This window comes from Sus scrofa, chromosome 14 (genome assembly GCF_000003025.6).
Source record: "Sus scrofa isolate TJ Tabasco breed Duroc chromosome 14, Sscrofa11.1, whole genome shotgun sequence".
In the NCBI taxonomy this organism is placed as follows: Eukaryota; Metazoa; Chordata; class Mammalia; order Artiodactyla; family Suidae; genus Sus; species Sus scrofa.
In genome coordinates, this window is record NC_010456.5 from 87,709,458 (window position 1) to 87,723,403 (window position 13,946).

General features: G+C 43.0%; 1 protein-coding gene across 1 annotated transcript in view; it reads left to right on the forward strand.

The window, feature by feature from the left end:
- LDB3 (LIM domain binding 3) overlaps positions 1 to 12,792 on the forward strand; it is a 61,289-nt gene extending 48,497 nt beyond the window's left edge. Inside the window, 2 exon segments of the mRNA XM_005657425.3 lie at positions 4,575 to 4,690; positions 10,083 to 12,792. Coding sequence (XP_005657482.2) covers positions 4,575 to 4,690; positions 10,083 to 10,172 — 206 coding nt within the window. The 3' untranslated portion in view covers positions 10,173 to 12,792.

The window sequence follows — 13,946 nt, forward strand, 5'->3', positions numbered from 1 at the left end:
GGGTAGAAGTATTCCAATTTCTCTACATCTCTGCCCACTCTTGTTATTTTCTGTTTTGTTTTGTTGTTGTTTTGTTTTATTTTGACAGCAGCCATCCTGGTGAGTGAGAGGTATATCTCATTGTGGAACCTTGTCACCATTTTTATCAACAACTTAGAAGACACAGAATGATAGGATCTAGACTCAAAAAGATTTCATTTGGCTGCAATGATGAGCTAACATTTTAATATATAATATCTTGTCTGCAAGTAAGAGAGCTTCTCAAAGACAGGTGTGAACCTGAGCAGCACACACCCAGGCAGGGCATCACAATCATCCAGGGAACTTTAAAAATATAGAGAAGATAAATTCCCAGACCTCCAGAAGCAAGATTTCATGGGTGCCCCACCCCCACCCAGTGATTCTGATATTCAGTTAGGTTTGGGAATCACCAAGTGTGGTCCCAAGACCAGCAGCGTCAGCGTCACCTGGGAACTTGTTAGAAATGCAAGATCTTTAGGCCACACCCCGGATCTGCTGAATAAGAAACTCTGAGGGTTGGGGCCTAGCCATCCATATTTTTTTAATGAACACTTCAGATCATTCTAAAGTTTGAGAATCACTGTTCTAGTAAAGCACTAAACTCTTTTTCAACATAGAGCATCTGTGATTTGATGAGTGAAAATCCTTTTACAATAGCAATAAAATCCACTAAATACAGGGTATGAATTCAACTTGGGGCATAAGAGTTAGTCAAATAAGGAGTTCCCATCATGGCAAAGCAGAAACAAATCCAACTAGGAACCATGAGGTTTCGGGTTCGATCCCTGGCCTCACTCAGTGGGTTAAGGATCCAGCGTTGTCATGAGCTGGGATGTGGGTAGCAGACGTGGCTCGGATCGGGCTTTGCTGTGGCTATTGTGTGGGCCATCAGCTACAGCTCAGATTTGACCCCTAGCCTGGGAACCTCCATGTGTCATGGGTGTGGGCCTCAAAAGACAAAAAAAAAAAAAAAAAAAGAGTCAAAGGAAATTACAAAGATCTAATAGGAGAAATAAAAGAAGAAATACATAAATGAGAAACTAGATTATTTTCCTGATGGGAAAGGCCCATGCACAAACTTTATTCAATTATATTTTCCTTTTGTGGAATAGAGGAGGAAAAATGCCACTTTTTTAATTTTAATGTATTAGGGTCAGACCTGTGGTACCAAATTCTTTTTTTTTTTAGTGTTTTTTTGATTTGTTTTTTGTTTTTGTCTTTTTTTTGCTATTTCTTTGGGCCCCTCCCTTGGCATATGGAGGTTCCCAGGCTAGGGGTCTAAACGGAGCTGTAGCCACCAGCCTACGCCAGAGCCACAGCAACGCAGGATCCGAGCCGCGTCTGCAACCTACACCACAGCTCACGGCAACGCCGGATCGTTAACCCACTGAGCAAGGGCAGGGACCGAACCCGCAACCTCATGGTTCCTAGTTGGATTCGTTAACCACTGCGCCACGACGGGAACTCCTGTGGTACCAAATTCTAAAACAAAGTGGCAGTTCTCCAGATAGTACAAAATCAAGTTTAAAACAAAAAATATTTAATCAATAGACAGGACTAGACATTCCAGAAATAAATTCAAGCCATTATAAGAGCTTAATCTCTTAAAAAAACACATAGGATGCACAACAGGAGAAGGAATCACTAATACAGTTTTTTGGAACATATCTTTGTTTGACCATTCATTATTCATCCATCAAATGTGTGCTAGTTCCTGTGACGGATGCTGAGCATAGATGAGAGGGTATGTGTTCTGAAAAACCTCAAGCAGACCCATCAACATCTGATATGCTGGCACATAAATGGACAGCTAAGAGACAATGGATGGATGAATGGATGGATAGATGATGGATGAGAGGGGAGAGAGAGAAGCCCAGGAGAAGCTCTCAGGAAGGCTGTCTCATCTCTCTTGAGTGGAGTGGGAATGAGATCTTCCATAAAGGAAGGCAGTCCAAAGGATTGCAGAGGTTCAGGCAGACAGAATGGGGAGGATTTTTCAAGCCTAGGACCTGGTTCATACAGAGGCCTGAAGACAGAGGAGAGAATCCAGGGCATCTAGAGACCAGCTGGGCATGTGGTGCAGAGCTTGCCCTCAGGTGGAGATGGGTTAGCCCGCAGCCCTGCTTCTCACCCCATACTCCTAAGTTCCTACAGAGCACAGAATGAACCATAGACTTGCCATAACTTTCTGATGGAAGCAGAGTGATGTTTTCCTAGCTCTGCTGAGGTGATAGATTTCTGCCTACTGAAGAAATTAAGTCTTCTTTCAGAAGCAGGATTGGACTGTGGTATATATATAAGAGCATTTGCATGACAAAGTGTAATTAAACTCCCAAGAGGAAACCATACATTGGAAAAAAATATGCAAGAGATAAAACTTATCAAGGCTCCATGGCAAATAGATAACTGGAGACAGCGTAAAATCAGGGAGAGTGGATGAACTTCAAGTCCATCCAGCTCTTTACTGCTTGTTTGATGGAACCTCTACAGCCAGATTCATTATCTTTCTTTTTTTTTTTTTTGTCTTTTTGCCTTTTCTAGGGCCGCTTCCATGGCATATGGAGATTCCCAGGCTAGGGGTCTAATCGGAGCCGTAGCCACCAGCCTACATCAGAGCCACAGCAACGAGGGAACCGAGCCATGTCTGCGACATACACCACAGCTCATGGCAACTCTGGATCCTTAACCCACTGAGCAAGGCCAGGGATCGAACCCACAACCTCGTGGTTCCTAGTCAGATTCGTTAACCACTGTGCCATGACGGGAACTCCCAGATTCGTTATCTTTAAGCTGAGAATAACACTTAATTGCAGAGCTGCCGTGAAGATTAAAAGAAACAGGAGTTCCCATCGTGGCTCAGTGGTTAACGAATCCGACAAGGAACCATGGGGTTTGATCCCTGGCCTTGCTCAGTGGGTTGAGGATCCGGCGTTGCTGTGAGCTGTAGTGTGGGTCGCAGACGCAGCTCAGATCCTGTGTTCTGTGGCTCTGGCATAGGCCAGTGGCTACAGCTCCGATTAACCCCTAGCCTGGGAACCTCCATATGTCACGGGAGTGGCTCAAGAAATGGCAAGAAGACAAAAAGACCAAAAGAAAAAAGAAAAAAGAAAAAGATTAAAAGAAACATAGAAAAGGACTCATATGGATTTGCACATAGTAGGTGCTCAAATCATGTTCCCTTCCCTCCTTTCATTTTTATGACCTTCAAAATGAGCCAACATTTTTGAGTTATTTGTGCCAAGTACTTCACATACATTATTATCTGTATAACAACCCCATGAGTTAGGTAGTATAGTTATTCCCAGTATACAGATGAGAAAGTTGAAGCACTGAGAAGTTAGGTGACTTGTTCCATATTTGAACAGTTACGGAATGGAGATGGGATTTGAGCCCAAGTCTTTCTTTCTTCAGAACCCAAGTTTGTAATCCCCACTGCACGCTGCCTCTCAGCAGGTGGTCTAAGACAGTGACTAGGCAAACTGTCCACAAGGAGAATTGAGCAGAAACATCACTGTAAGAAAAACCCAACTGTGGTGGAGGCTGTGGAGAGACAAGTACACTTCTAGGGGAATAAAGGCTTTGTAAAAGGCATCAACCTTTTCTAGAAGAATCTGGAAGTGTTACAGTGAGGGCAATAGAGATACTGCCTGTGACCTAGCCAGGACAACTGTGGCTGAGAAGCAGGAGACCTGGCCCATGTGTCCCAGCTATGTGACTCTGGCTAGGCCCTTTACCCCTTCCAGCCTCAGTTTCCTCATCCACAAAGTAAAACAAAACAGAACAGAAAAACAATAATAGTTCAGTCTCTGAGGGATTATGTAAAGTTCATTCACTGCTTTATCGATTCATTGATTCACTTATTCATTCAATACATATGTGTTGGGAACCAACTTGTGAGTAGACACTCTGCTGAGAGTACCAAGAAAACTAATACATAGACCTTGATTTTGAGATACTAGTAAATAATACCACTGATGTGAGTATGCTTGGTAAACTATAAAGCATTATCTAAACAATGTTTGTTATTATTATCTCCTTGGCTGGGGGAGGGGTCATGTCCCAATAAAATAGCTCAAGTATTGCTTCTAGTAGTGAGGCTGACAGAATGCCCAGTGACAGAAGAATGGCCAGGCTAAAGCATTCTATAACTCTAAAATGTTAAGGGCTCTCATTCTTCCAAAATAAGCATAGTTGCTGGGAAATAGGAATTTTTTTTTTCTTTCGGGGGATTGGTCTGTTTGGGCCATAGAGGTGACAGAAGCAGAAGAGAAAATCACCCTGCATAAAGTTAATGACAGTTCCAGAAAGTATAAATCAAACCAGCACACGGTGATGACTAAATCGGAATCTGCACCACTGCAAATTATTGGAAAAGGAAAAAGCCAGTCATGTACCTGAGTATCCTGTCTGCAAGATGAAAAGTAACCAATTAGGTTTTATCCACCGCCTCCAGCCCAGTGGTTTGGGGAGTTGTTCTTGCCTTGGGTCAATATGTCTGAGTTGTTCCTCATAGCCTGCCTGGATGCTGGTCCTAACTCTGCCTTTCATTTCAGACTATGTCAACCTCTTCAGCACCAAGTGTCATGGCTGTGATTTCCCCGTGGAGGCTGGTGACAAATTTATCGAAGCCCTGGGGCATACCTGGCACGACACCTGCTTCATCTGCGCAGTATGTTTTTAGCCTGGGGTCCTGACTTTCTCAGAGAGGGCAGGAGGGACCAAGTGAGGTCAGACAACCCACCCACGACATCCCTTTCCACTCTGGCATTCTGATATCCTGACCACTTTTTAAAATGGGCAAATACTATGGTGCCTTGATATGGCACATTTGAGCAAAGTTTTATTACTAATAATGATTTATAAACCAGTGTGGCTTTGTTATTCTCCACTTCATTAAAGAAAACAGAGTATCCTAGGATCTGGCAAACAAGCAGTTTGCCTCATCAGAACTGATCTCAATAGATGCAAGGAGCGAGGAGCTCCTGCTGTGGCACAGTGGGTTAAAAACCTGACCTCAGTGGCTCAGGTCGCTGCTGGAGGTGCAGATTTGATCCCTTGCCTAGTGCAGTGGGTTAAAGGATCCAGCATTGTAGGTCGCAATTGTGGCTGAGATTCAATCCTTGACCTGAGCCCTTTAATATGTCTTGGGTGGGGCCATAAAAACAAATAAAAATAAAATGGAGAGTTCCCGTCATGGCTCAGTGATTAATGAATCTGACTAGGAACCATGAGGTTGCAGGTTCGATTCCTGGCCTCGCTCAGTGGATTAAGGATCTGGCATTGCTGTGAGCTGTGGTATAGGTCGAAGACATGGCTTGGATCCTGCGTTGCTTTGGCTTTGGTGTAGGCCAGCAGCTGCAGCTCTGATTCGACCCCTAGCCTGGGAACCTCCATATGCCATGGGTGCGGCCCTAAAAACACAAAAAAAATTAAAAATAATAAAACAAAATGGAAAGTGTTTTAAAAAAAACAAATGGGGAGTTCCTGTTGTGGCTCAGCGATAATAAACCTGACTAGTGTCCATGAGGATGTAGGTTTGATCCCTGGCCCTGCTCAGTGGGTTAAGGATCTGGTGTTGCCGTGAGCTGTGGCAAAGGCCTGCATCTGCAACTCCAACTAGACCCTTATCCTGGGGACTTCCGTATGCCGTGGGTGTGGCCATAAAAATAAATAAATAAATAAATAGGAGGAGCAAATGATATTTTAATTTAAATAGGGGTGGGTGGCTTCCTATGGTTATAGGTTAAGATAATCTGAAAAAGAATAGATATATGTGTAACTAAATCATTTTACTGTGTATCTGAAATTAATACAACATTGTAAATCAACTATATTTCAATTTAAAAAATATAATGAAGTGACTCAAGGGTTTTCCCCCAAATTTTCACCTTGAACACTCAATTGGAGCTTATTGACTAATCCTATGAAAAGCTGAGATAAGGTTTCTTTGATAGAACTTTTAGAAAGCAGGACTGAGTATCATTTCATTTTCCTAAATAGTCCTGTTCTTGATATGTAGTTGCCAGGAGGTAGCACCTAGATTAAGTATTAACCATGTGCAGTTTATTTCTGCTGAACAGCCAGGTCATTTTTATCGTGAGATTGGCATTTTCCTTCCCAAGGGCTTTAGGTTGGGGAGGGGACACTGCAGTGAGGCTGCTGACATTTAGACTCTGCATTAGAGTTGAAAAGTAGTCATCCCTGATAAAGCCCTGTAATGCAAGTCTGTAATTAACTAAACTTTATTTGGGAAAATCAGTGTGCTACTACTGGCATTTTTTTTTTTTTATCAGAGCTGCTCACGGTCAATTTTGGGAATGTGTGAGAGATCTGTGTCATTGAAAACTGAATAATTTTTATAGACTTATGATATAGGACAACCCTGGTCATAAAGTTTACTGCAGTTCACTTCAGCTTTTACACTTCACTTCCACATCCCCTCCTGTTTGTGGAAGTATTGTCTTCACTCTGTATATTAGTTTGCTAGGGCTGGTGTAACAAAGTACTGCAAATGAATGGCTTAAACTATAGAAGTTATTCTTGCACAGTCTGAGGGCTAGAAGTCCAAATTCAAGGCACCAGCAGGGCCATACTCTCTCCTAGCTCCTGGTGGTTGCCAGCAGCACTTGGTGTTTCTTGAATTATAGCTGCATAACTCCAATCTCTGCTTCCATCGTCATGTGGCTGTCTTAACTCTGTGTGTCTGTGTCCTCACGTGGCATGTAAAATAAAGGCTGAGAAGGGCGGTGTGGGTCAGGATGAGTGTTTAGCTCCTGTCTGGCTTTGACACTTGAGTTCTAATGGAAAGGATATGAATCCTACCTTACTTGGGGAAAGATGACTTGCTGACCCTTCTTTTCCTCTAAGTCTAGTTGTTTTCCTCTAAGTCTAGTTGGGGTGTAACTTTTTCAGGTAGTCCTAGGGCAGCAGCAGCTGGCTGATTTCATTGCCTTCCAATCTGTGGTCAGCACTGTCTATGGCCTCTACTCTTTCCCAGCCTGGCCCTACTGCCACTTGACCTTGCAACCTCAGGGTTAGACCATCTCTGCTGCTCCTCTGTGCTGGGTAGGCTGGAGGCCTCTTCCACCATGAAGCTGCCTTGCATCCTGTCTGCAGTCTCCTGGCCCAAGACAGTGAGCACAACCTCTCAATGACTGTTCCTGCCCTCTGTCTCATCTTACCAACAAACCACCTCTATAGCTCTGTCCTTGCTCACTCCTTGGTCTTCACCCTTTCCAGCTTGACTCATCCCAAAGTTCTCACAACCAGCACAGTCCCAGACCAGGCAGGATCTCCTGGCCAGAGCCCCAGATGCCGACCAGCAGCTCCTTGCCAAGGCTCTCCAGAGCTGCCTTTCTATCTTTCCGGAAACCCACCCTCACCAGTTGGATCTTGGGTGCTACCTTCTTAGACTTGTCTCCAAGTTGTTACCACAGTGAGGCCACCACAGGAGCCTGGTTACACTCAGTATCACCACATCCAGCTAGGATGTTTTCAGATACTTTTTTAGGTCATTGGCTTCCAGAGCCCATTGGCAGCCCTGTCAGTCTCAAGTATCACATCCTCAACTGGGCCATCAGGGCCTTACACATGGGACCACCATGATGCCACTTTCTCTCCAACTCTCTCAGAGTGGGCACATGCTCACTGACCCAAGCTCATCTCATGAGGGTGATTTCTCCATCCTCTTGCTTACTTGTACATGGGAGCTCCACCTGCACTTCTTCTCATGTCAGTGTCCTGGATGTGGTCCCCAGTGCTGCTCCCCATTAGGGATCCTTAGTGCCCTTTCTGAGGCTGGGGTCCATTCCAGCCTATGTGACTCTTCAGCTGACTCTGGCAGTTGGCAGATTGCCCACCCAGGGCCAGACTACATACTGGGAGTCCAACAAAGTTAGTGAACAACCTCAATACAAGTCCATAAGCCCAGAACAATTTCGAGTCAACATAGCCCCTCTCTGCTGTGGGGTATGGGAAAAATGAGTTTAGAACTAGAGTCTTAGAGTTCCTGTCGTGGCGCAGTGGTTAACAAATCCGGCTAGGAACCATGGGATTGCAGGTTCAATTCCTGGCCTTGCTCAGTGGGTTAATCATCCGGCGTTGCCATGAGCTGTGCTGTAGGTCACAGACTCGGCTTGGATCCCATGTTGCTGTGGCTCTGGCGTAGGCCGGCAGCTACAGCAACGATTAGACCCCTAGCCTGGAACCTCCATACGCCTCAGGTGTGGCCCTAGAGAAGCAAAAAGATTTAAAAAAAAAAAAAAAAAAAAAGGAACTGGAGTCTTGTAGCCCCAAACATGGATTCCCAGCTCTACAACCTATTGGGTCTGTGACCTGAGCAAGACACTGGGGATCTCTGAGCTTCAGCCTTTCAGTTGTGAAATGGGGTAAAGTCATACCTATCCCATAAAGCTCTGATGAGATTTAAATGACATTGTGTATACACAGGGTCTGGCATTTTACTTGACCCACAGAAGCCTCAACAAATATTACTGATCTCCTATCTTTCTGTGATGTCACCATCTTCAAAATGTACTCATATGTTGTCATCATGGGCATATATGATTTTGCCTCTGTTTTTAAAATGTAGTTATTTCCCTACAAAGGCTTTGCCATGTTTGATTTATTTTTTCCTGGTGGCACTTCATTGGAAAAATGTACCATAAAAATTAACTTAATCATATCCCCATTGAGAGAAATATTAGTGGTTTTTCAGTTTGTGGTTGAGCATCTGTTGCTTTCTTATTCTGTGCAGTAGTTTCTGCAAGATGAAATTCTCCAGAGTGGTGTTACTGGGGTACAGGGCAGGCACATCTTCATGGCTTCTCTTCAGTGTTGCCACATTCCCTGCAGAAGGCTGGGCTGATCCACGTGTCCCTAGCAGTGACAAGGAGGCCTCATCCCCTTTGGGCATTGCTGACTTTTGACTGATTATTTTTTTTTTTTGTCTTTTTGTTGTTGTTGTTGTTGTTGCTATTTCTTGGGCCGCTCCCGCGGCATATGAAGGTTCCCAGGCTAGGGGTTGAATCGGAGCTGTAGCCACCGGCCTACACTAGAGCCACAGCAACGCAGGATCCGAGCCGCATCTGCAACCTACACCACAGCTCACGGCAATGCCGGATCGTTAACCCACTGAGCAAGGTCAGGGATTGAACCTGCAACCTCATGGTTCCTAGTCGGATTCGTTAACCACTGCGCCACGACGGGAACTCCTGACTGATTATTTTTTTTCACTTTTGGGCTATAGTCATGTAAACTTGAAGGTGACAAGGCATTTTTGTTTTGTTTTATTGTTTATTTTATTTTATTTTTTGCTTTTTTAGGGCTGCACCCATGGCTTATGGAGGTTCCCAGGCTAGGGATTAAATCAGAGCTGCAGCTGCTGACCTACACCACAGCCACAGCAATGCAGGATCCAAGCCATGCCTGCAACCTACACCACAGCTCACAGCAATGCCAGATCCTTATCCCACTGAGCAAGGCCAGGGTTTGAACTCTCAACCTCATAGTTCTTAGTCAGATTCGTTTCCACTGCACCACAATGGGAACTCCCATTTTTATGTTATTTTTATTAATTTTTTTATTTTATTGTTTTTGTTTTATTTTGCTCAATTAACAGATCCTAGTGGTATCTCATGAAGTTTTGAATGTATTTTTCCTTTAATTATCAGTGAGGATAATTTTTTTTCTGATGTTTTTGTTAGTTTGCTAACGGTATTTCTTTAGTGAATTTAGTGAATTATCTCTGTAGATTTTAACTTACGAATTTGTATTGGTTCCCTATAAATTTTGGATAGCTTCCATTGATTACCATATGTATGTTCTGCATTCCATTAATTTAATTTGTTTATTCCATATTCCATATTCTAAGTTTCATATAGTTCAACCCATCCACTTGGGGTTGTTAAGCATGTACACTGGGGAGAAAGAGGTTGTTGCCTTTTCTCCCATCTGCCTGTGACAATGCTTTGTCTTCAAGGAATAGCTGAAATCTTTTGCTCATGTCCACCTGCCTCTTGGGCTGCAAGGCCTGTCTCACGCCTGTCTGTTCTCTGTCCCAGGTCTGCCATGTGAATCTGGAGGGGCAGCCATTCTACTCTAAGAAGGACAAACCCCTGTGCAAGAAGCATGCGCACGCCATCAACGTGTAGGGAGCCCAGGGCATCTGATGCGAACGGGCAGGAAGCTGCTGCTGCTGGCAACCAAGGATTCAAGGAGGCTGATGTTTCTTTTTTGGGGGGAAAGGAGAAGACCAGAAGTGACTGAGCCCTTTGAAGTATAACTTTAGTCCTTTCTTCTGCACACAGATCATGTATTTGCATAGTTCAGCCTAGAAGCCAAATGAAGATTCCTGAACCAAGCTAGTCATTAATCCAAGACTGGAATTGTACTTCGAACATTGAGGACAGAATTCCAAGAACTCAAGCGTGAAAAAAAAACCTAACTTTCCCAAAGCAATACACTTCCCTGAGCTCACCAGAGCAGAGACAGAGCTCAGAGCAGTTTTGGAGAATCGGAAGCGTTCTCCAGAGTTGTGTAGAGCGCCTCTGGCAAACAAAATGAAGTGCCAAACAGTCCTCACTGCAGGGTATTTTTAGAGCCCTAGCTGAGAGCTTGTTAGCTAAGACCAATTGGGCTTTCTTCACCAAAAAAGGAAGTGTTATTCCGTGACTCGCGTCATGGAGCTACCTCTGCACATCAGACTTCAGACCTTGCCGGGGTTTGGACATTCTCAAGGGAGCCCAGACATCGGAGAGATGGCTTCTGGGAGCTGCTGGGCAATAGACAGGGCAAGGACGGGGCTGGCACCACAAACAGCTGAGGAAAGGAGGGCTCTTCAGCTGCCCTCTTTCAGTCTGAAACATCCAGTGTCCCTAGAAGGCTTAGCTTCTTTTTGAATTGTGGTGGGAAAGTGGAATTGGGCTTTTCCAGTTTTGCTTTGCTGTGTGTGAGAGATTTTAAAATGACTTTGGGCTGTGTTTGGCATGAATGTCTTGTCTCTTGCATGTGTTTCACTCCCAATCCTGTGATGGCTCACTGATAGAGTCTTCCTCAGCATCCCTTCCCTCAACAGGCTTAGCGACCTGCGGAAGAAAGACAGTGTCTGAAACAGGATGGCAGAATAGGCTGAGGACATGCCCACACTCTGGGTGGGGAAGAGGAGCCTTTCTTTCTGCCAGCTTCAGTAATAACGCAGAAGCTGGCAGGAGCTCCCACATCAGAGCAGTACCAACCTTTTTGTCCTTTAAACACGGCATACTGATTATATATAGTTGTGTTGCCTGCTGGAAGGGAGAGATGGCCTGTTGGATACATATGTGCCATTTTGGCCAGTATTTTTTAAAAGTAGGAGCTAAGGTGATCTAGCAATTATTTAAGTACTTATTGAAATAGACTTGGGTCTTCAAACTTCTTTAAAATATTAGTGATAGTTTGAGTTAAGCATTTTAAAGTTGTTTGGTGATAAAGAGAGAAGCTTAGTGTCTGAGGTTGGAAATGGTATAGTCTTCCGCTTTTACGAAGCGCTGTTGTGATGCTCACAGCACACGGCACTGAGGCAGGAGGTTTGAGTGGATATTTCTCACTGGAGCACAATACTTAGGTGCTCTTCCAACTCACTGCTACTCTCTCTCACTCTTGTTTTGGATTTTCTCTTTGCACGTTTGAAATGTTTTATGAGGATGCATCAGAACACTTTTTCTTCTGAGAACTAAGGCTTCCAGAGGACTGACTTTCTACCTGAGGGAGAAGGAAGCAGCTAGATATGTCTCTAGCAGGAGGTGTATGTTTTGTTTTTTTACAAGGAAGGGTGAAGCCACCAACATCCCCCGGGGAGCACTAGGAAGGACATAAATGTGTTCCTATCACAGGGCCCTACTTGACCTTTGGTGCCGTGAGAAAGTGAATATAAAGCACCAGGCAGAGTGAAATCCGCCAGGAGTGCCTAGAGATTTTTCAGAAGCTGCCAACAAGCATTCTGTTATTTTTGGAAAGTTCAAATATACAGGGACAAGGAGGTTGCTGACTGTAGAGAAAGGCTCTAGGCAGGTTTTCTCTTTAAAAAGAAAAAAGAAAAAAACTATTAAATTATCAGGGACCGGTCTCAAGGAAAGGGAAAAAATTTCCCTAGAGTTAAGTTTCCAAAAGTATCATTTTAAAAGGTTACACACACACACACACACACACACACACACACACACACACACACATGATCATTAAAAAGAAAAGTGAATAGCTCAAAGCAGAACTTTATCATAGTTGTTTATTGAATCATTTTTTTTTTTTACCTCTCAGAGCTAGTATAGATTCTGAGGAACTCTTATATTTACCAAAACACAAAATAAACAATAACAACACCACCAAAAACCATTTTAAAGGTAGCAGGAAAAGCAGATAGTTTGGGTTAAGGTTGTATCTATTTCAGGTTAATATTATGGGTGTCCTACAACACCGAACACAGTTTTTAATAGTTCATGGTGGGGAGTACACTATGGATCTACAGTTCTTGTCTCCTCATTGTTGACATTTATTTAACATTTATAAACATTTTTTTGCAACTGAGTGACTTATATCTGCAGTGTCTGTGTTAGGAATCTAGCTTTTATAATGTTAACTTTTCAACCCAGGTATTCTTGCTTTGGGATTTTTTTTTTTTTAATTTTAACATTTTTGAAGTATGTTAGAGGTGTGCACAAAAATGCTTTGCATGTTTTTTGGCCTGTGTGAATTCGTTTTAGCAAAATAAAACCCCAAAACAGATGTGCAAATACAGATTTTTCTGTGTAAAGTTTTTTCATGTGACATCAAAAGTGGGTTATTTCTCTATGGCTATAGATAAAAGTTTGAGACAAAACAAAATGCCCTAAGGAGAAGAATATATAACTCACCTACTCTTTTGGCTATGTGGCCCAACAGCTGTTTTTCTACCTTGTTTAAACAGACAAGGATATGTGAATAATACAGATATTTTGCATACAAAGTGAATTTACCAGGTAAATAATAACATGAAGACCAGACTTACTTAGCCTTTTCTTTTTGGAAAGATTTATTTAGTTAGTTACTTGGTGATTAAATATTTCAGATTTATTTATTTTTATTCTGTTTTAAATAACATCATTTCAAGAAAGATTGCTGTATTTTCTTCCATACATTTTGTCTTGAAATAAGCTCAGAGTAAAATCCTTTCATGGAATTTTTTTAAAATAATGAAGACCCCTTTGAGGGTACTGTGTTTATTAACACAACCAGTTCATTCTTTTTCAGGGTATTTTGTTTCTAGACATTACTTTAAAAGAAAGCGACTTTTTTCATAATTTATTTGATGTTTAGTACCTGAATCAGATTTTCAAAGAACTGTGCAATTACAAGTAGAAATAAAATCTTATTATTTTGGTGCTTTTTTTTTTTTTTTTTTTTAGGGCCGCAGGTTTAGCATATGGAAGTTCCTAGGCCAGGAGTCTAATCAGAGCTCTAGCTACAAGCCTAAACCACAGTCACAGCAATGCCAGATCCAAGCTGTGTGTGACCTACACTGCAACTTGTGGCAATGCCAATCCTTAACAGATTCAGTGGGTCGAGGGATCGAACCCATATTCTCATGATTACTAGTTGCATTCGTTACCTCTGAGCCACAATGGGAACTCCTATTTTGGTACTTTTTAAAGCTATACCAACTTTTCAAATAGGTGATGGAGAGAAGAAGGCTTATAGTCATAGAACCTAAGGTTGGGGAGTTCCTGTTGTGGTCCAGCAGTAATAAACCCAACTGGTATCTGTGAGGATGAAGATTTGATCCCTGGTCCTGCTAAGTGGGTTAAGAATCCAGCATTGCCATGAGCTGTGGTGTAGGTCACAGATATGGCTCAGATCTGGCATTCCTGTGGCTGTGACATAGGCCAGCAACTGTGGCTCCAATTAGACCCCTA